The 24,125-nt window shown below is 39.1% G+C and overlaps 1 protein-coding gene across 3 annotated transcripts in view; it reads left to right on the top strand.

The window, feature by feature from the left end:
- The window catches only part of RNF144B (ring finger protein 144B), a 169,803-nt gene that overhangs the window by 135,059 nt on the left and 10,619 nt on the right, over nucleotides 1-24,125 (top strand). For all 3 annotated transcript variants that reach the window (XM_081294359.1, XM_081294358.1, XM_081294357.1), the window contains exon 4: nucleotides 1,689-1,749. In XM_081294359.1, coding sequence (XP_081150485.1) covers nucleotides 1,689-1,749 — 61 coding nt within the window. The remainder of the gene's footprint in view (nucleotides 1-1,688; nucleotides 1,750-24,125) is intronic.

Raw genomic sequence — 24,125 nt, 5'->3', positions numbered from 1 at the left:
CTTGCTGAACCTTCTATCTCCAATTCCAAGTTTTATTTGAGAACTTTCATCTTTCAGGAAGGATTTTTGGGTAGTATTATAACAAATGAACAAAAGTGGTTTTCAACATAATGAAAGTCTAATCATACTTTTTAATTAAAAAGAACTGTGGCAAAATAGATATAACATAAAATTCACCCTAATATTTTTACAAGAACTACTAAGGAGTGTTTGTTTAAGGTACCAAATGGGAATATACCATACTTTGTCCCCAGTTGGAGAAAGAAAAATTAGGAAAAAAATGTTCATAATTAATTAAATTTGTTTTACCCTACTTCACTTGGAATAGTGGAGATAGAACTGAGTTGTGGTTCTTCACACGTTTTAATTAAAAACTTAGTTTGTTCATTTGCAAAATAAACAAATTGAAATTATTTTTGTGAGGGGAATAATTAGATTTCTAATGCATTTCTAAATGTATTATATGTTTTTAGATGTAATTTTGGCTGCATTATCTTATTCTGGTTTTCTCAAAGCTGATTTCCTTTAGTTAGTTGCAAGAATTTCCATCCAGATACATTTTATATCAAAAACACTTATAAAAATGTGTGTGCATACATGGCATGTATGTGTGTATATGTGCATGTGTATGTGTATGTATATATTTGTGTATGATTTAGAGGAATCTTCAAGACTGTCCTGTATTGCTGATGTCTGGAAGGCTAATAGCAAATTCTTTTATTTTCTCAGCTATAAATCTTTTAAGAAACATTAGTATACTTGTATCTTGACGTCAATGGAATTAATATTTTTAGAATGCCACTCTAAGAGTGGTTAGCTTTTCCTGCATAGGCCTTTGAAATACAATTTAAAATAATTAATCTGAAATGTCACTTGGTTAGGTATGAATCATTGTTCACTGGTAAACCTTTGGTTCACTGTACATCTGAAATGGAAATAGACATCTAGCCATAAGCAGTACCTTAGGCATTTCTTTGTCTCCAGGGTCTGGGATATCAGTGTGTGGAGACTAAGGGCTCCATGAGTGATTTTTGTCAGGAATAATTTTTTGTTGTTGTTTGGAAGATACTGTTTCCTAGGTGACAAATGCTGTTTTTATAATTCCTGAGGCACTGTCTACCTGACCTTAGCTTTTAAGGGTCCAAAGCTAGAACCAGTATTTTTTTTTTTTTAAGGTACATTATGGTTCTACATAATGGTGGGGATTCATTGTGACGTATTCATACATGTACATAACATGGTTGGATCCATTTCCTTCCCCCAGTACCTTCACCTTCCCCTCCCCCTCCCGTTTCCTCAGCACCACTGGTCTAAAACTATCATCTTTTTGAATTTTTGTAACTGAATATAGAAAGAAAGCAGCAGCATTCATATATATAGACAAATAATTTGGGAAGTCCAAATAAATTTTGGTTGTCTGCTCTTAGTTGTGCTGCTCAAGAATGGAAGGCAGTTGTTTCATTTCATAATTGAAGCCTTGACAGTGTGTCCTCGCTGTGCTAGGAGACGAGGATTATTTGAGAATTGCTGCAGGTGTTTCTGCATGAACAGTGTCGAGAAAAAGAAGTTTGCAAACACTGGTACAGGGAGAAAATCGTAGGCAAAGCCAGGAAGAGAAGTCATAAATGGCTGCTAACTCCAGGGCCTGCAGTGATTCAATCTCACCTCTCCCATATCTCTGTTTTCAGATTGCCTGTTTGGTACCTGTGGATCAGTTTCAGCTTTATCAGAGGTTAAAATTTGAACGAGGTATGCATTCTTCTCCTTATCCTGATGGGGAATGTAGCTTTCCATTGTGTTGTTTTTTTTTTAACGCCCTCCACTGTGGAAGATTAAAGCTGCCAAGGGCTCCAAAAGGGGAAAACTGTCATTGCAACATAAAATCTCAACTCTCAGCCACAGTCAGGGGAGAACAAATGCAGACGAGCAGAAAATAGAACTTTCCATATGTTGGTTGTTTTGTATTTTCAATTTGGCTCATGTGAGAAAGGTGTTGCAAAAGTTGAATCATTTCATGACAGTGGTAATACAAGTGAAGCAACTCTCAAGATGGATTGTATCATCAGTTTCCTGCTCTCAGAGATCACTTCAGAACGCTAGTCAGCCAGACCTTTTTTTTTTTTTTTTTTTTGGTACCAAGGATTGAAGGGGGGGGGGGGGGAGCTTAACCATGGAGCTACATTTCCAGCCCATTTGTATATTTTATTTCGAGACAAGGTCTCAGAAGTTGCTTAGGGCCTCACTAAATTGTTGAGGCTGATCTTGAATTTTCAATCCTCCTGCCTTAGCCTCCTGAGCTGCTGGAATACAGGTGTGTACCACCACGCCCAGCCAGCCCAAACATTTTTATTGCTCCTTATAATAGTCATTGGTTATTCTTTTGATACTACTTTTGTAATCATAGTGAAACTAAGAGTTTGGTTGTGTCTTCCTAACGCAATTTACAATATTGGACTAATTTTCTTTCATATATTTGGGTCTGGGGTAATTTATACAGGGTTTTTTTTTTTTGTTTTGTTTTGTTTTTTTTTTTACTTATATGGCCTCATTTTATTGGTACGAATTCTATTTTTGCTCCTTTTGGCCTCTGATAGGTATTTTTTAGGAGCCCATTCCCTTTGCTACACCCTAAAATAGTCTTGAACTAAAGGGCCTATTTTTTTTTAAAGAGAGAGAAAGAATTTTAATATTTATTTTTAGTTATCGGCAGACACAACATCTTTGTTGGTATGTGGTGCTGAGGATCAAACCCGGGCCGCACGCATGCCAGGCGAGCGCGATACCGCTTGAGCCACATCCCCAGCCCAAGGGCCTATTTTTTAGTATCTGAGAATTTGGAGAAAAATTGTTTCTCTCAGCACTCACAGGACTGGTATGGTTTCATGGAGTATATAAAAAAATTTCTGTAATCTAGTATGAATAGAAGTTTTCTGATTCTAACTTTTTAATCAGTATTAATAAAATCTAGAGATGGGGGTGGGGGAAAATGTACATGTATCTGTCATTTGCAATAGGTTTGATCAACACAATTACTTTTATCTCATTCAATTTTTATAACTATCTTGCAGGTAATTCTTTTTATGCTTTATTAGTGCATTTTAGTTCTATGCAATAGTTGGGTTCATTTGGACAGAATCGTCCATGCATGGAATTCACTCCACTTCACTTTCCCCCTCCTCCCTCCTCCTATTCCCTTTCTTCCATTCTGCTGGTCTTCCTTCAACTCCTTTATTTATTTATTTTTAATTGGTGCTTTATAGATATGTATAAAGGTGGAATTCATTATGGTATATTTATACATGGAAGATAATTCTTGCAGGAGGAGGAGAAAGAAAACCAGACAGAGTGTGAAGAGGGCTATTGAAGGAAGACTTGCAGGGGATTCTGGGAAGATGGCATTTACTGCCTTGGACCAAGATCTGGCTTGGTCTTAGGGACTGAGAACACTGGGTTGGTTGGTTATTTATTTATTTATTTATTTATTTATTTATTTATTTATTTATTTTTAGCAAGCTAATAACAGATGTATCTCTGTGGGTGGATCACTTAACTCATATAGCTGATACATTAAAGCTGAATTTGCAAAAAATATCTTAAACTAGATTGTTTGAAGTTCAGCCAGCATGGCAGGTACATTGTTACTCTGAAGAGTCAGTGGGAAGCCAAGAAACAGAACGTTGTTGCACATGAAATCCAAACAAGAATGAATTGTAGGTTTAAGGGACTAAGCTGTCCCATGGGTCTACGTGGTTCCGAGCTCACCGGAGCATTTACCACTGGGTGTAGTTTGTACCCCCACACATGCTGATCAGACTGGGCATCGTTACCCCAGATACTTACTTTTTGGGTATGACAGTTGAGGATCATAAGGTCCTCAAATGTGTGCCCTACTACTCTCACACGTGCTTGTTCTGTGGATGACTGTGGGGGGTGGTAGGTGCCACTGAAGCAGACCAGGTACCCCTACCAGAGACCCCCTGTTGTATTTGTAACATATAAGCTTCTCCAGCCTCCACCCCCCACACACACAATTGATCTTCTCTTCCTGTCAGAAAGATTTTTTCACAGGATATCAGCAAAAACTTCTGCAGAGGGCATTGTGGTTTGTTTTTGTTTTAGTCAGCGTTTTCGCTGCTGTGAATAAAGAACCTACCCAGAACAACTGTAAAGAGAAAATGTTTATTTAGGGGCTCATGTTTTCAGAGGTCTGAGTCCATAGAAGGCTGGCTCTATTCTTCAGGGCTTGAGGTGAGGCAAAACATCATGGCGGAAGAATGTGGTGGAGGGAAGCAGTACATATGATGAGCAGAAAGCAGAGAGAGAGAGACCCTCCAGGTACAAAATCTATACCCCACAGCTATGCCCCCAGTGAACCACTTCCTCCAGCACACCCACCTGCCCGCAGTTACCACTGAGCCCCATCAGGGATTGATTCACTGATTAGGTCAAGGCTATAATCCAATCACTTCTCTTCCAAACCTTCTTGCATTGGCTCACACATGAGCTTTTAGGGGACAGCACATCTAAAACATAACAGGTTTATAGCTTCCTCTTTTTTGTAAATGCCAGGTTTGAAAAAAAAAGAAAGAAAATTTATATATATGAAACTTCTGTGTAGTCTAAAAAATGGAACAAAAAGCACTTGTCATGTAAACCTTCAAAGCCCTCCTCTTACTAGGTATAAAGTTCGAAGAATTTCCAGACTTGTGGTCCAAAGAACTTTTAGGCGATAACCCCTCTGGACCCTGCAATCAATAAGCCTTCTTCCTGAAAATTCCTCTGGCATGGAGCTTACCTGTCCTACCTCTCCATGGTGTGAGGGCTCCTACCAGCAGAAGGGTTAGAGTTGGGCTGGATTTTCTGGCTGTTCCTTCCTGGTGAGACGTGACTTTGCAGCTTCTCAGTTGTCTCTGGGACCTGGTGTGGTCTGTTTGTAGCAGTCCCTCTCCTCTCCCACGACCACCCACTGCCTCAGCAGTCCACAGCAGGCCTTATTCCTGATTGTTTACATATGAGGGGACTTGTCTGTTAGCTCAGATGCCTTTTTTTTTGTAATTAGACAAACTCTAAGAATACCTGAATTAAAACTTTCTGTGGTTTGTTCTCACTGAAGAGTGTAAAGTTTTGATTGATTTAAAAAATACTGGCTAAGACCTGAATACAGTTGCAGGCTTCTCTGCTCATCAGCTTCTCTGCTTATGGGCAGGGTACTTAAAATTACTTCTACACCTTAGTTTCCTCATCTGATTTCCTGACCTCTGGTGTGGATCTGGTGTAACTCATATAGCTGATTCATTAAAGCTGAATTTACAAAAAATATCTTAAACTAGATTGTTTGAAGTTCAGCCAGCATGGCAGGTACATTTTTACTCTAAAGAGTCAGTGGGAATCCAGGAAACAGAACGTTGTTGCACATGAAATATGAACAAGAATGAATTATAGGTTTAAGGGACGAAGCTGTCCCATCGGTCTATGGCTGAATTAATATTCTATTGTATGTTTATACCACATTTTGTTTATCCATTTATTCATTGATAGACAATGGAGTTATTTCTACCTTTGGCTATTGTGAATCATACTGTTATAAACATTGGTGGATAAGTATCTGCTCTAGTTCCTATTTTCAAATCTTTTGGGTATTACCTAGGAATGATATGTTGAATTATATGGTAATTCTGTGTTTAGTTTTTGAGGAACTACCAAACTGTAAAACCATACGAATATAAGTTTAATATAAGCGTGCTATTTTAAAGTATTAAAGTATGGAAAATTTGATTCAACACTTCATTTTATAATAAAAGGAAATTGAGACCCAGAAACATTGTACTCTTAGATGATTTTAGAAGTCGTTTTGTAGTCATGTAATAATTCATTATCACCCATTACAAATAATTTCTATTGGAAAATAGGAATTCCAAGTAAGAATATGTTTAATATAATGAACTGCTACATATGAAATTCACTTGATGGGATAATCTTTATCTAAATTATATACCTAACTTTTACCTAATGGATTTCCTGTCAATCTCCAATTCAACCCCCTCCCCCTTTTTTTTTTGAGGTATTGCATTTTATTTATTTATTTTTATTTGTTCTCCTTAGTTGTACATGACAACAAAATGCATTTCAATTCATCCTACACAAATGGAGCACAACATTTCAATTCTCTGGTTGTACACAGTGTAGAGATGCACCATTTGTGCAATTATATATACACCTAGGGTAATGATGTCCATCTCATTCCACCATCTTTCCTACCCTCATAACCCCTCCCCACCCTACCCTTTGCCCAATCCAAAGTTCCTCCATTCTTCCCTTGCTTCCCGCCACCATCATAGATCAGCATCCACTAATCAGAGAAAACATTCAGCCTTTAGTTTTTTGGGATTTGCTTACTTTGCTTAGCCTAATATTCTCCAACTCTATCCATCTACCTGCAATTGTCATAATTTTATTCTCTTTTAATGGTGAGTAATATTACATTGTGTATATATATACCATAGTTTCTTTATTGATTCATCTATTGATGGGCATCTAGATTGGTTCCACAATTTAGCTACTGTGAGTTCAGCTGCTATAAACATTGGTGTGGCTATGTCACTATAGTATGCTAATTTTAAGACTTTTGGGTATGGATCAAGGAGTGGGATAGCTGGTTCAAATGGTGGTTCCATTCCAAGTTTTCCAAGGAATCTCCATACTGCTTTCCAAAGTGTTTGCACCAATTTGCAGTCCCACCAGCAATGTAGGAGTATACTCTTTTACCCACATCCCCTCCAACATTTATTGTTGCTTGTATTCTTGAAAGCTGTCATTCTGACTGGAGTGAGATGACATCTTAGAGTAGTTTTGATTTGCATTTCTCTAATTACTAAAGATATTGAACACTTTTTCATATATTCGTTGATTGCTTATATATTTTCTTCTGAGAAGTGTTTGTTCAGTTCCTTAGCCCATTTATTGATTTTTTTAGGGTGTTAAGTTTTTTGAGTTCTTTATATATCCTAGAGATTAGTGCTCTATCTGATGTATGTGTGTTAAAAATTTTCTCCCATACTGTATGCTCCCTCTTCACCTCAGTGATTTTTTTTTTTTTTTTTTTTTTGCTGAGAAGAAGCTTTTTAATTTGAATCCATTTCATTCATTGATTCTTAATTTTATTTCATGCACTTTAGGAGTCTTGTTAAGGAAGTCAAGGCCTAATCCAACATAAGGAAGATTTGGGCCTACTTTTTCTTCTATTTGGTGCAGGGCCTTTGGTTTAATTCCTAGGTCCTTGATCCACTTTGAGTTGAGTTTTGTGCATGGTGAGAGATAGAGGTTTAATTTCATTTTGCTACATATGGATTTCCAGTTTTCCCAACACCATTTGTTGAAAAAGCTATCCTTTCTCCAATGTATGTTTTTGGTGCCTTTGTCTAGTATGTGATAACTATATTTATGTGGGTTTGTCTCTGTGAACCTCTAGTCTGTACCACTGGTCTACATGTCTATTTTGCTTTCAATACCATGCTGTTTTTGTTACTATTGCTCTATAGTATAGTTTAATGTCTGGTATTGTGAGGCCTCCTGCTTCACTTTTCTTGCCAAGGATTGCTTTGGCTATTCTGGTTCTCTTATTTTTCCAAATGAATTTTGTGGTTGTTTTTTCTAGTTCTATAAAGAGTGTTATTGAGATTTTAATAGGAATTGCATTAAATCTGTATAACAGTTTTGTTAGTATGGCCATTTTGACAATATTCAGTCTATCTATTCCAAGAGCAGGGGAGATATTTCCATTTTCTAAGGTCTTCTTCAGTTTCCTTCTGTAGTGTTCTGTAGTTTTTATTGTAGAGATCTTTCACCTCTTTTGTTAGGTTGATTCCCAAGTACTTTATATTTTTTGAGGCTATTTTGAATGGGGAAATTTTCCTAATTTCTTTTTCAATGATCTAATTTATGTATAGAAATGCATTTGACTTATGGGTATTGATTTTATATCCTGATACTTTGCTGAATTCATTTAATACCAGTAATTTTACACTAAATTATTCCATGAAGTAGAAAAGGAGAGAACCCTTCCAAACTCATTCTATGAGGCTAGCATCACCCTGATACCAAAACCAGACAAAGACACATCAAGGAAAGAGAACTTCAGACCAATATATCTGATGGACATAGATGCAAAAATTCTCAATAAAATCCAGGCCAATCACATATAAAAACATATTAAAAAAAGATAGTGCACCGTGATCAAGTGGGGTTCATCCCAGGGATACAAGGTTGGTTCAACATATAGAAATCAATTAATGTAATATATTGATAGACTTAAATACAAGAATCATATGATTATCTTAATAAATGCTGAAAAAGCATTTGATAAAATACAGCACCTCTTCATGTTCAAAACACTAGAAAAACTAGGAATAGTGGGATCATACGTCAACAATGTAAAAGCTATCAATGCTAAGCCCAAGGCCAACATCATTCTAAATGGAGAAAAATTGGAAGTATTCCCTCCGAAAACCGGAACAAGACAGGGATGCCCTCTTTCACAATTTCTATTTAACATAGTCCTTGAAATTCTAGTCAAAGCAATCAGACAGATGAAAGAAATTAAAGGGATATGTATAGGAAAAGAAGAACTCAAACTATTGTCATGATTCTAAATTTAGAAACTCAAAAAAATTCCATCAGAGGACTTCCAGAACTAATAAATGACTTCAACAAAGTAGCAGGATATAAAATCAAACCCTTTATCAGCTGGGTAACTTTATGGTCTATTTCATGAAGGTATCATGGAATTGTTTCTAAGGGGATCTTGGGATGCATTAAATATGCAGCTGATGGTTAATCAGTATTTTCTTTGGTTCTCAAATCTTAAATTTCATTGGCTGTGTGAGGCAGAATTGTAGAAATTATTACTGTGGAAAAATGTAAAATCAGATTAAATGAAGTCCTATTTCTTAGTTATAAAAATTATTTTTAGTTTTGTCCAACTCCTGTTGCCTACCAAGTTCTTTTCTCAGTTATTGTTTTGTTGTCCCATGTGTATATTTTCCTCTGCTCTGTTACATGTTTGATTAACTTGCCTTTTATGTCTTTGTCTTTATGTAAGTCTCCATGGAGAAAAAGTATATTGAATAGGAAAAGAAGAACTTTTTCAGGAAAAATTCCACCACTGCTTACATAAAACAGAGAAACACCCATTGACGTTCGTTGGTTGTTCTCTTCATTTTCCATTCAACTGCAAGTTTTCCATTGGCTACTGCTTCCCTTTCTGTGTCAGTCTTTCAATATTAACAGAGGACAGAGGATGGTAATTTCTGCATGTGTTAACCATCACTGTTTTCTTTGGTTCTCAAAGCACATGCCTATTGATTAACGTTAGAATTGTGTTTTTCTCTTGTTTATAGAATGTGCTTTTTTAACAGTAGTTTCCACCCCCCAGCCCTCAGCAAATTGGGTGAAGATTATTAATCTCTAAGCTGAACAGGCTGGCAAACACCTATAATCCCAGCTACCAGGGAGACTAAGGCAGGAGGATCAAAAGAGGAGGATCCCCAGGAGGCCAGTCTGGACAACTTGGTGAGACCCTGTCTCAAAATAAAATTTATTTATTTATTTATTTATTTTACATTTTTTTTTATTGGTTGTTCACAACATTACAAAGCTCTTGACATATCATATTTCATACATTAGATTGAAGTGGGTTATGAACCCCCAATTTTACCTCAAATGCAGATTGCAGAATCACGTCGGTTACACATCCACAATTTTACATAATGCCCTATTAGTAATTGTTGTATTCTGCTACCTTTCCTATCCCCTACTATCCCCCCTCCCCTCCCCTCCCATCTTCTCTCTCTACCCCATCTACTGTAATTCATTTCTCTCCTTGTTTATTTTCCCATTCCCCTCACAACCTCTTATATGTAATTTTGTATAGCAATGAGGGTCTCCCTTCATTTCCATGCAATTTCCCTTTTCTCTCCCTTACCCTCCCATCTCATGTCTCTGTTTAATGTTAATCTTTTCTTCCTACTCTTCCTCCCTGCTCTGTTCATAGTTGCTCTCATTATATCAAATAAGACATTTGGTATTTGTTTTTTAGGGATTGGCTAGCTTCACTAAGCATAATCTGCTCTAGTGCCATCCATTTCCCTGCAAATTCTATGATTTTGTCATTTTTTGTTGCTGCATAGTACTCCATTGTGTATAGATGCCACATTTTTTTTATCCATTCATCTATTGAAGGGCATCTGGGTTGGTTCCACAGTCTAGCTATTGTGAATTGTGCTGCTATGAACATCGATGTGGCAGTATCCCTGTAGCATGCTCTTTTAAGGTCTTCATGGAATAGTCTGAGAAGGGCAATAGCAGGGTCAAATGGTGGTTCCATTCCCAGCTTTCCCAGGAATCTCCAAACTGCTTTCCAAATTGGCCGCACCAATTTGCAGTCCCACCAGCAATGTACAAGTGTACCCTTTTCTCCACATCCTCGCCAGCACTTGTTGTTGTTTGACTTCATAGTGGCTGCCAATCTTACTGGAGTGAGATGGTATCTTAGGGTGGTTTTGATTTGCATTTCTCTGACTGCTAGCGATGGTGAACATTTTTTCATGTACTTGTTGATTGATTGTATGTCCTCCTCTGAGAAGTGTCTGTTCAGGTCCTTGGCCCATTTGTTGATTGGGTTATTTGTTATCTTATTGTCTAATTTTTTGAGTTCTTTGTATACTCTGGATATTAGGGCTCTATCTGAAGTGTGAGGAGTAAAAATTTGTTCCCATGATGTAGGCTCCCTATTTACCTCTCTTATTGTTTCTCTTGCTGAGAAAAAACTTTTAAGTTTAATTAAGTCCCATTTGTTGATTGGGTTATTTGTTATCTTATTGTCTAATTTTTTGAGTTCTTTGTATACTCTGGATATTAGGGCTCTATCTGAAGTGTGAGGAGTAAAAATTTGTTCCCAGGATGTAGGCTCCCTATTTACCTCTCTTATTGTTTCTCTTGCTGAGAAAAAACTTTTAAGTTTAATTAAGTCCCATTTGTTGATTCTTGTTATTAACTCTTGTGCTATGGGTGTCCTATTAAGGAATTTGGAGCCCGACCCTACAATATGTAGATCGGAGCCAACTTTTTCTTCTATCAGACGCTGTGTCTCTGATTTGATATCAAGCTCCTTGATCCATTTTGAGTTAACTTTTGTGCATGGCGAGAGAAAGGGATTCAATTTCATTTTGTTGCATATGGATTTCCAGTTTTCCCAACACCATTTGTTGAAGATGCTATCCTTCCTCCATTGCATGCTTTTAGCCCCTTTATCAAATATAAGATAGTTGTAACTTTGTGGATTAGTCTCTGTGTCCTCTACTCTATATCATTGGTCCACCCGCCTGTTTTGGTACCAGTACCATGCTGTTTTTGTCACTATTGCTCTGTAGTATAGTTTGAAATCTGGTATCGCTATACCGCCTGATTCACACTTCCTACTTAGTATTGCTTTTGCTATTCTGGGTCTTTTATTTTTCCATATGAATTTCATGATTGCTTTATCTATTTCTACAAGAAATGCCATTGGGATTTTGATTGGCATTGCATTAAACCTATATAGAACTTTTGGTAATATCGCCATTTTGATAATGTTAGTTCTGCCTATCCATGAACAGGGTATATTTTTCCATTTTCTAAGATCTTCTTCTACTTCTCTCTTTAGGGTTCTGTAGTTTTCATTGTATAAATCTTTCACCTCTTTTGTTAGGTTGATTCCCAAGTATTTTATTTTTTTTTGAGGATATTGTGAATGGAGTGTTTTTCCTCATTTCCGTTTCAGAAGTTTTGTCGCTGATATACAGAAATGCCTTTGATTTATGCGTGTTGATTTTATATCCTACCACTTTGCTGAATTCATTTATTAGCTCTAATAGTTTCTTTGTAGACCCTTTTGGGTCTTCTAGGTATAGAATCATGTCATCTGCAAATAGTGATAATTTAAGTTCTTCTTTTCCAATTTTTATGCCTTTAATTTCTTTCATCTGTCTAATTGCTCTGGCCAGTGTTTCGAGAACTATATTGAATAGAAGTGGTGATAGAAGGCATCCCTGTCTTGTTCCGGATTTTAGAGGGAATGCCTTTAACTTTTGTCCATTCAGAATGATGCTAGCCTGAGGCTTAGCATAGATAGCTTTTACAATGTCAAGGTAAGTTCCTGTTATCCCTAGTTTTTCTAATGTTTTGAACATAAAGGGATGCTGTACTTTGTCGAATGCTTTCTCTGCATCTATCGAGATGATCATATGGTTCTTATCTTTAAGTCTATTGATGTGGTGAATAACATTTATTGATTTCCGTATATTGAACCATCCTTGCATCCCAGGGATGAATCCTACTTGATCATGGTGCACAATTTTTTTGATGTGTTTTTGTATTCGATTCGCCAGAATTTTATTGAGGATTTTTGCATCTAGGTTCATTAGAGATATTGGTCTGTAGTTTTCTTTCTTTGAGGTGTCTTTGTCTGGTTTCGGAATCAGGGTGATGTTGGCCTCATAGAATGAATTTGGAAGAGCTCCCTCTTTTTCTATTTCCTGAAATAACTTGAAAAGTATTGGTATTAATTCTTCTTTAAAGGTTTTGTAAAACTCCGCTGTATACCCATCCGGTCCTGGGCTTTTCTTGGTTGGTAGTCTTTTGATGGATTCTTCAATTTCATCCATTGATATTGGTCTGTTCAAATTGTGTGTATCCTCCTGACTCAGTCTGGGCAAATCATATGACTTAAGAAATTTATCGATGTCTTCACTATCTTCTATTTTATTGGAATATAGGTTTTCAAAATAATTTCTAATTGTCTTCTGTATTTCTGTAGCATCTGTTGTGATATTGCCTTTTTCATCCTGTATGTTAGTAATTTGAGTGCTCTCTCTTCTTCTCTTCATTAGCATGGCTAAAGGTCTGTCGATCTTATTTATTTTCTGAAGAACCAACTTTTAGTTTTGTTAATTTTTTCAATAGTTTCTTTTGTTTCAATTTCATTGATTTCCGCTCTGATTTTAATTATTTCTTGCCTTCTGCTACATTTGCTGTTGTTTTGCTCTTCCTTTTCTAGGGCTTTGAGATGAAGTGTGAGCTCATTTATTTGTTGGTTTTTTCTTTTTTTGAGAAATGACCACCAGGCGATGAATTTTCCTCTTAAAACTGCTTTCATTGTGTCCCATAGATTCCGATATGTTGTGTCTGTATTTTCATTTATCTCTAAGAATTTTTTGATTTCCTCCTTTATGTCTTCTGTAACCTATTGATCATTCAGTAACATATTGTTCATTTTCCATGTGATGTAGGATTTTTCCTTCCTTCTTTTATCATTGATTTCCAGTTTCATTCCATTATGATCAGATAAAATGCATGGTATTATCTCCACCCCTTTATATTTACTGAGGGTTGCCCTATGGCATAATATATGGTCTATTTTTGAGAAGGATCCATGTGCTGCTGAGAAAAAAAGTATATCCATTTGATGATGGTTGATATATGCTATATATGTCAGTTAAGTCTAGGTTATTGATTGTGATATTGAGTTCTATAGTTTCTTTATTCAACTTTTGTTTGGAGGATCTGTCCAATGGTGAGAGAGGTGTGTTGAAGTCACCCATAATTATTGTGTTGTGGTCTATTTGATTCTTGAACTTGAGGAGAATTTGTTTTATGAATGTCGCAGCACCATTATTTGGTGTATAAATATTGATAATTGTTATGTCTTGTTGGTGAATGGTTCCTTTTAACAGTATATAATGACCTTCTTTATCCCTTTTGATTAACTTAGTCTTGAAGTCGATTTTATTCGATATGAGGATGGCCACCCCTGCTTGCTTCCGAGGACCGTGTGCGTGGTATATTTTTTCCCATCCTTTCACCTTCAGCCTGTGTATGTCTTTTCCAATCAGATGTGTCTCCTGGAGGCAGCATATTGTTGGATTTGTTTTTTTAATCCATGATACCAGCCTATGTCGCTTTATTGGAGAGTTTAATCCATTAACATTCAGAGTTACTATTGATATATGGTTTGTACTTCCATCCATGTTTGATTATTTATCCTTTTTAAAAAAAATTTAGTTTGTTTCTCCATGATTATCTTTCCCCTCACCCTCTGTCTTTACTGAGGCACTTCCCACTTATGGTTTTGGTTATTGTTTTTCATTTCTTCCTCGTGTAGTGTTTTGCTCAAAATGCTTTGCAATGCTGGTTTTCTGGCTGCAAATTCTTTTAACTTTTGCTTATCATGAAAGATTTTTATTTCGTTGTCATACCTGAAGCTTAATTTTGCTGGATACAGAATTCTTGGTTGGCATCCATTGTCTTTCAGTGTTTGAAATACATTGTTCCATGACCTTCTTGCTTTCAGCGTCTGTGATGAAAAATCCGTTGTTAACCTTATTGGTTTACCCCTGAATGTAATCTGTCTCCTTTCTCTTGTAGCTTTTAATATTTTCTCTTTGTTCTGTATATTGGATATCTTCATAACAATGTGTCTTGGCGTTGGTCTACTGTGATTTTGTGTGCTTGGTGTCCTGTATGCATCTTCAATTTGTATATCTGTATCCTTTTTTATTTCTGGAAAGTTTTCTGTAATTATTTCATTCAGCAGGTTACTCATTCCCTTGGTTTGAATCTCTGTACCTTCTTCTATCCCGATGACTCGTAAGTTTGGTTTTTTTATGTTATCCCATAACTCTTGGATGTTTTTCTCGTGATTTTTTACCAGCCTTTCTGAGTTGACTAGACTCTTTTCAAGATGATATATTTTGTCTTCATTATCTGACGTTCTGGCTTCTACGTGCTCTCAATTGAGTTTTTAATTTGGTTTATCGTTTCCTTCATTTCTAGAATTATTGTTTGTTTATTTTTTATAATCTCTATCTCCTGATAAAGATGCTTAACTTCTTTTATCTGTTTATGTAATTCATTCTCAATGTGTTCTTTCGCTGCTTGAATTTGCTGTCTTGTATCCTCTTTAAGGTTCCATTCCATCTGTCTAAGGTGTTCCTTGAGTTCTTTATATGATCATTTTTCTGATGACTCTAGGTCCTCCTGAATATTTAGGCTGTCCTGCATTGTTTGTACTCCTTTTCTTCCTTGCTTTTTGAAGCTGCTCATGTTACTTCTTGTTCTGTTTGACTGCTGAGTTACTGTTTACTCCTATAAATTTATTTGATGCTGTAGCCGCAGGTTTCAATGAAGTTATCTCCTCCGCCGCAGTCTGATGAAGTCAGTTCTCTGCCATGGTGGTGTCTCTTGCAAATGGCGACAGTTCGTTTCCCTTTGCCGGGTGACCAATGCAACGGGTGGGTCCTTACTGTCTCTCCCAAGTCCCATTTCAAACCTGTGGCCACTACCTATGAAGGCTCGGTAGGCATTTACCTCCGTAGGATGAGAAGGGCTGACCAGTTGTTTCAGCCGGATGGATTAGTGCTGAGTCACAGCTGGGATGGATTAGTGCTGAGTCACAGCTGTTTGTCTGCGGGAAGCAGGCGAACGGGAGCTTGAATTCAGCCGATCCGGGCTCAGTGTGTGTTCTGAGAGGCCCAGACTGTTCGCCCCAGATCCACGTCAGCTCAGCATTGCCTAGTGATCCTGAGAAAACAGATTTAGGTCCCTATGCCCGCACAGCTGAAGAGGTCAGAGACTTGATCTCTCCGCGCCCGCCGCCATGTTGGAATTTCAAAATAAAATTTAAAAAAGCTTGGGTGATTGAGTGCTTGCCTAGCAGGCACAAGACAGTGGGTTCAATTCCCAGTACCAATTTAAAAAAAAAAAAAAGATTATCCATATATAGTTCATATGCACTCTCTTATTTTGGAGAACCTTGTTTAGCTTTATGTAACTACAAGGTGCTTTAGTCACTCAATAAGTCAAGGTGTTTGTCCTTGGACATCTGTTGTACTCCCATAGAGTGAGCAGGAGCACTGTAAACAGGATGGAGTGCCGTATTGTTCTCCTTCATAAAGAAATGGAGCAAAACAGGAATGTGTTTTCCTGTTGTTATTTATTAATCCCACCATATGCACTCATGCATTCAATTTGTGCATATTTGTATACTCTGTCCTGTGCCAGGCACAGTTCCAGAAGCTTCTGGAAGCTATGGGTCCATCTTTTTAGAAAGCCCTCTTTCTTGTTCAATGCATTCTCTGCAAGCCTTCATTTTGAGTTTTCCTATTTATGATGTTGCTTTTCCAGTTACATCCACCCTTTTGTATTTATCGCTGGTGAAATCTCCCTCCCCGTCTTTTGTATCTGATCACTAGGGTTTATCTCATCAGAACTCCCTAAGCGGTTGTTTGGTTCCTTTTTAGTGTTTTTTCCTCTTTTTAAGACTGTGAAACTTAATGAGTTTATCATCTGCCAGTTTTATGTGCTCACACCTCCCATTTCTCATGAGTCACCTTCCTTTTCATAGTCTGTATTCACAAGCCCATTCCTAGTGTGTGTGTGTGTGTGTGTGTGTGTGTGTGTGTTGATCCCACACTTCTGGTCTTTTGTGGTAAACGGGTGACTCAGTACAGAGCTTCCTTCCTATACGGCTCTGTGCTTTCAGATGATAACTTTCTCCTCAGCTTCGGGTGTCTCAGCTGGTTCTTTCTTGTTGATTGGTTTTAAATCTAAACTGGCACCCTCTCAATATTTTAGCTTCCTTCTGAACAGGAAGGCATCCTCCAAACAGACACTCCCAGCAGGTAGGGTGCAGTTTTTAAACATGACTTGAAGGAAAGGCGTGTGTTGAGTTTGCTGCTCCCTGTGTGGATTTCTATCTTCTAATATTGGGGATGATGTGGAACTATCCTAGGGTTGTTGAAGAGAATAAATCAGTCTGTCACAGGGTGCAATAAATTATCATTGCCATTAGCTGTTATTATTTTTCATCATTTGTGTTAGCTTTTCACTGGCGTGACCAAAATACATGACAAGAACAACTTAGAGGAGGTGGAGGTCATTTGGGGATCATGGCTTCAGAGGTTCAGTCCATGGTAGGCCGACTCCATTGCCTGGCTGAGGTGAAGCAGGACATTGTGGAAGGGTGTGACACAGGAAAGCTGTCAGCTCATGGCCAGGGCGGGCGAAAGCAGGGACAAAAGATGATCCCAAGGGCACGTCTCCACTGACCTACTTCCTGCACCCATGTCTCCCCTGCCTACAGTTACCACACAGTAATCCATTGAAATTATTAACCCATCAAATGGATTAATCCAGTGATTAAGTCATAGCTATCTTGCTCTAATCCTTTCACCTCTGAACATTGTCCCATTGCCTAGCATGAGCTTTTCTGGGGGCATAGACGTCATAGCCAAACCATACTTTGTTCATGGTTTTTGCTACCAGATATCTTTCCCAGTTTTTCACACTGAACTAAGAAAGCGTTTTCCAGAATCCAGGCTACACCTTGGACTGAGCATATAGCACAATAATGTCACTCCTTCTGTTATCTTTTTTAGCATGTTTTTATCCTCAGTGCCCTGAATTCTAGGGTTGTGAGGAAACTTGACCATGAGTAATGATTCCATAAGTCACCTGTCTTACCAGTTTTCTTTAAGGCGAGTTAACCTCTCTCTAAGCATGAATCCCACCATCTCTAACCACTTGCAAGGGTGTCATGACTTGCTGCGATAGGCATCTAACATGGTCACTTTAAAAGAAAAAGTTCCTATAGTGATAGAAGTTAAAGCTTATTTAATAATGGGATTTTTTTTGCATAAACAGTGGTATTCTAGGAGTAAAAACAAGCACTATCTGATCTTATGCTTACTCACTAAACCTGAGTTATACAAATGCCTAATTTCTGAAGGTCTTACTACAACAGTGGTAGACTAGATAACATTAAAGTTTGTTTGGAGGGGGACGGCTGGGGTTGTGGCTCAGTGGTAGAGCACTCACCTAGTTCATGTGAGGCCCTGGGTTCCATCCTCAGCACCACATAAAAATAAGTGAGTAAAATAAAGGTATTTTGTTCAACTACAACTAAAGCATAAATATTAAAAAAAAATTGCTTCCAAGTTTGAAAATCTGTGGTTCTTTTCAAATATCTTGAGAGACTGTTTAAATATATTTACTATAGCAGATGTTAATTTTGATCAGTTTAGTTTAATTGCATTTTAACTATCTGCAGAAGACCTTTGTTCTTTGAGATAACAGAAAGCAAATTAACTTTGGCATAATTAAAAATGCAGTGGGTCATAAAAGTTAAAGCAGTTTGATTGATTTCAACTGATAATTAAATTAGCTTGGTTGTATGATGTTTTCCACAATAATAAAAATTCATGTGTTGTCTTTTTTGGCAAGACTCATTATGGTGGAGGATGGCAGGAAAACCTCTTTTGTTAGTTGAGAGAATAGACAACAGAATAAAAATAAAAGCATATTGCATGTGTCTAAAGTTATTTTGTGCCAGCTGGGAAAACCAAGGGTCTTGGATTCAGTTTTTGAAAATTGAAAACAATCATTTGGGTCAGACATGGTTGTTAGTCCCCTGACAGTTTTAATCTCCCAGAATGTTTCTGTTTCCTGACAATTGTCAGAACACAGAAGTAGAAAACAGTTTTAAATAGCATCTCCAGCCTTTTGCATAATTTACATGAATAAGCACAGTCTTAAGATCAAATAGCCCTGGGTCTTTACCTCAGTAATCAATTCTCCTTTCTATAAGTAAACTGCAGTTCAAGTCTGTGAATTTGTCTGTCTCTGATATAATTATGTCACAGTTAATCACTTCTAAATCATGGTTCACATTAAAATTTCAAGGGTCACTGTTTTGGGGAGCTGCTTTTCAGGTATCTGGATTCTCATTTTCTGGATTTTTAAAAATTTCTCCCCCTCTCAAAGCTCCATGATGCTTTCATCACTGCAGATGCAGAAGAAATTAATTGAATATGTATCAGTTCACTTTCTTCTAACTTTAGGTTAAAAATTAGAAGGAGTAAGAGGCTAAATCTTCAGCTGTTGGGGTCATTGTGCATTTGGTTTACATAATTATCGTGTTTCCTAGGCTAAAAACCGAAGGTAGAATTGAATGGCCGAATAGTAAAGAACTTCTCCTTCCCTGGGCTCTCTTAATGTCACATCCCTGTCAGGTCATTGGTCAGGAGAGAGGAGGAAGCTGCAGGTCTTCCTCGGTGACAGTGGTTTGACCACCACCTGGTATCTGTCAGTTTGCTCCTTTTTGACTTAAGTCCCCGGCAGTCCAGCCAGAGGCCAGGGCTGCCAAAGCCACACTTTTTTCTTTGTCACTAATCTGGCCTCTGGGCCTCACGCTTGCATGTGCTCTGCTGCAGGAGATGATGTAGGCCCTCTGCATGCGTGCGCTCCACACCCAGGGATCCAACCTACTGTGGATTGAAAATATTTTCTAAGAGACTTATCCCGTACAGACTTGTGTTCTTATCATTATTTCCTAAATGACACAGTGTAAGGACAACTTACATAGCATTTACTTTGTGTTAGGGGTTATAAGTAATCCGGAGATAACTTAAAGTATGTGGCAGGGAATTCATAGGGTGTACGCAGTACTGTGCCATTTTATATAAGGGACTTGAGCACAATTTTGTTATCTGCAGAGGTCCTGGAACCAACAGCTCAGTATGCAGAGGGATGATTAAGTATATATCAAGCAAATATGCTCTTAATGGCATGTTGGAATTAAAATAAAAATTTAAAAGAAAAAAAGCTCTTTTACTTTCTGTTGACTTTTGCTTTTAGCTGAGCTATAGAGTATTCTGAAGGACAGGTACCTTGCCATGCCCAGATTTCTTTTCTATGGAATATAGGTGTAGAGTATTCCGGGTTCCTGTTCCTTTGGGGAGGCTCTTCTCCAAGAGTGGCCCCTCTCTCCCTGGGTGATGGCTCTGTTTTCCAGAAACATCTGTCTGCAGGACTAAACAGCGAGGAACCTTGATGTACAAGCTGCTATTACCTTTGGTTCCCACAGGGAATTGCTCTATGATCCTATTTCTTACACTTCTCTTATTGTGCTTCATCATTTATTCAGGAAATAGTGTCCCAGGCATCTGGCTAAGCCAGAGGTTGTCAGCTAGGGCTGCATTTGTCTTCTGCAGGGCATTTAGTGACATCTGAAGACATTTTGCTTGTTATGATGGGGAATGGAATGCTGCTGGCATCTGTGGATCGAGGTCAGGGGTCCATCTAATACAAGGATGTCCTCTGCCACTAAGAATTCTCTGCCAGTGCTGCTGCTGTTAAGAAGCCCTGTCCTAGACGAGGTGGAAACAGTGATTAGCAACACAGTATTTCTTGCCCTAAAGGATTCTGATGTGCATGGGTGGGGGCTAGATAATAAATAATATGTACCACTTATATAAATAAAGAAAGGTCAGGGGAAGGAGATGGGTGGGTAGGATATTTTAGATAGGATTTTTATGGGACACCTCTCTGAGGAGGTGATATCTGAGTGGAGACTTGATTTGAAGTGCACAAGCCACATGACCACCCATGGGAGTTACCTCTCAGACAGATGCAGAGTAAATGCAAAGGCCCCTAGAGGGGAACAGCTCGGCTCCTCACAAGAGGAGGCACTGAACATTGTCCACTTTGGAATATATATATGTGTGTGTGCGCGCGCGCATACATAAATTTATTTATTTATTTTAAAAGTATTTTTAGTTGCCACTGGACCTTTATTTATTTATATGCAGTGCTGAGAATCAAACCCAGTGTGCCTCACACATGCTAGGCAAGCACTCTACCACTGAGCCACCCCAGCCCCCACTTTGGAGTATATTTGGAAGGTAGACCTGTCCCAAGCTTTCCCTAGTAGAGAGAGAGGGTGGAGGGGAAGTGGAGAGGTTAGGACTAGCAACATAAATTTTGGAGTCGTCAGCACCAAGGTCAGGTTGACAGCCAGAACGCTGAGCTTGTCGGGGAACACAGTGTGGATGAAGAAGTGGTGTCAGGGGCACTGGAGGTTTTGGAGGTAGGAGGTGGGGAAGAACCTGCTTGGAGAGGGCTTACCATGTTATGAAATGAGAAGGGCCAGTGGATAGCTCTTTGAAGGGGTGTTTTGTTGTTTAGAGAATCGCTGATCCAGCAGAGAGGGTTGGTACAGGAGGGAGGAAAGCTGCAGGAGCCAGGTCCTTAAGGTGCAGAGGGGTGGAGCTGGGTGCAGGATGCAGGGTTGGGCCTGCTAGGGGCAGACAGAGTTCTCCTCTCTCTCAAGAGGGCAGTGGAAAGAAGGCGAGCGTGGGGCAGTGGGCGAGTGGATCATGAGTGGATCTCGAGTGTGGGTAAGAGGAGGAGCTTTATGTAATAGGAAAGTAGGGTAAACCTGGGGATATTGGGCTTGGTCTTTACAAATACCTCCCAAGTCGCACAAGTTCAGAAACCTCCCACCAGGTGTTCCTAGAGCCCCAACTCTGTGCAAGTTTCTGTGCTTTTTCAAAGGATCTGTAACCCAGAAAAAGAAATAGATTTTCTTCTTGGTCCTCTCTATCTCTGAGTTCTACCTCTGCAGATTCAACCAGCCCTGGACTGAAAAAAATATTTTTAAAAAATTGTGTCTGTCTTAAATGTGTGGAGACCTGTTTTCCTATTCATCATTTTCTAATTAATACACTATATCAGTTATTTATGTAGCATTTCATAGTATCAAGCATTATAAGCAACCTGGAAATGTTTTATGATGTAATCTGGGGATGACTTAAGGTACATGGGAAGATGTGCCTAGGATCTTTGCAAACGCTCTGCTATTTTAATATATGGGACTTGAACATCTGTAGATTTTGGTATCTGGCAGGGGAAGGCTATTCCAGGAACCAACCCAGGATACCGAGGCACTGCTGTACCTGGAAACCAGTGCACATACATGCCCCAAGATAGAACCGGCAAAACTTATTGATGCAAAACGTGCTTTCTTTTCTAATCTTTCATTTTTAAAAAATTGCTACTTTCAGCTCAATTGATTCCTCAACCCCTTGTTTGAAAAAAGCACCATGAGAAAGAATATAGATTTGTGGGTCCCCTTTCAAAGGGTTTAAAATCACATTAAAGTTGAAGATTAGGAAAAAAATGGGAAGAATTTCACTAATTATTGTGCAGACCCTGCTATATGCTGGGCACTGTGTTCAGTATGTGATAGACAGTGTCTTTAATCTTGACTCTCCTGTTTTATATAAGGGACATTCTGGGTTAAATCGTTGCTCTTGGAAGTGGTAAAACCACGCTTTCTCTTTTCTCTTCTTTGCGATAGCCCTGGCTGAGTGCAGTGAAAACTAAGGTCTGTTTCCACTCTGGAATTTTTTGGTTTGTTTTGCTTTTGTGAAACCAGACTGCTGTATTACATGGGCGAATCTCTACTTTTGCTTTATTTGGATGAAATTTGGATATCTATCAGATCAGTTGCTTATTTGTGGTTCTAATCTATAGGCTTAAATGTGGCTGCTAAAAATGTGCAGTTATAAATAAGCTTCAAAAGCAGTACTGTTGACTCAGTGTCATCTGGCTGTCACAGATGTGACAATCTCAGAGGTTTCTCTCCGGCAATTCTAATCAAATTAGCAATTCCCCAATTGAAAGAGCAGAAAGTGTGCATTCCAGCTGAGGGGTCTCTGCCATGAATCAACAGTAGAGAAGGCAGGTAGAAAAACAAATTATGTAAGTGTTCTTTGTGCCCTCAGGCCCAGAGACACAGTGAACCTTTTCTTCAAAATGCTCCTTCTACCAAAAGACCTGTGTGTGGCTATTCAGTTGCAAGGAATAAATCTCTTGAGTCCTGTCCCTATATTCCAGGAAGAGAAATTGAGTCATTTAGTCCTTTGAGTATCCACTCCTCCTAACCTACTCAGCTAGGAGGACTTCCAGGAATTTGACCAGATTTGTGTTTCCCCAGGATATATTTACTCTTCTTTTAATGGCTGATCACAAAGAGATGCCACAACTCCTTTGGCCTGAGTGTTCTGTGTAACCAGAGCAGTGTTTAAAAGCTACAGGAGAAGCTCAGGCACCCATATGAGAAAGCAAGGACTTTGCCCAGAAGCAAACCTCCCATAGGCAGGTGCTGCTGCACGGTGCCCGAGGGTGCTGCGCTGGGTGGGTGGGCGTCCTCTAGGCGGTGACCTGCCAGATTCCAACTGGCGGGCTTTTCTTTCATATTCATTTAGAAAGTGGGCTTCATGGTAGGAGGGGGCTCTCAGAGCAGTGAATACTTTGAATTCATAGATTACTGGTCTTTGTCTTCTCCCCTGACCCTCTGTGTGTAGAAGAGGGACGGTGTTGATCCTCTGAGTGAGTCTCATCTGATTGGTGGGTTGGAGGGTACTTGAGAGCCTGGTAGGGAGATCCAGGAACCTCTCTCTCTGTGTCTCACTCTCTCTCTCTCTTTTTGATACTGGGCGTGGAACCCAGGGCTTCAATCATGCGTAGGAGTGTGCCACTCTCCCAGCCAGAAGCACCTCTTTTCGCCCCTCTCTGACTCTGGGAGGAACAGCCTGTACTCCACCGAGCACTTCAATGGAGCGTTGCTGAGTCCAAGACTCCAGACGGATGTACTAGAAGCAGTTAATAATGGATTGGGATATGAGACCAGAAGCAGTCTGCTCCTTAGGAGATGTGTAGGCATGTGGGTTTTACTTTAGGTACATGCTGCTATCTGTATGCAGGATGGTCAGGAAATAGAAGTGGTGGTCAGCAAACATAGCTAAAAGAACTGTCACGGTCCCCTCTGTGGCTCCTCTTCCTTTTGGGCTGTGTGTTCTGCTCTTCACTTTCCCTCTCTGTGCGCCATGCTGTTCTGTGCTGGGTCTAGGTTTTACATTGTGTTTGCTCTTAATTTGGCCTGTGTTCCATGGTAGACAGTCTTTCTAGGAGGGGAAAGCCAGCTCTGAGTTGTCATACGTGCCACTTCCTAGGGTGTAAATGCTGCCACTGCAGCGGACCTCAAGCTGCCAGTGTGCTGTGCTGTGACTGAAGGTGGAGTTGGGGAGAGCCGCGGGTGGCCCCTGTGAGCTGCCTGGAGCCTTCCTCAGGAGGGGACAGCTGGCGTCCTCGCTCTGTTTCCTCTGTGTGGAGAGGGTACTCTCTCCCTTTGTACCGACCCTTCGCTGGCCTGACCACCGGAGGCTGCTTCCTCAGGGCCTTTTCTTTTTTTA

The sequence above is a fragment of the Spermophilus citellus genome (genome assembly GCF_964194105.1).
Source record: "Spermophilus citellus genome assembly, chromosome: 5".
Lineage (NCBI taxonomy): Eukaryota > Metazoa > Chordata > Mammalia > Rodentia > Sciuridae > Spermophilus > Spermophilus citellus.
This window is presented reverse-complemented; position numbering and strand designations above follow the sequence as displayed.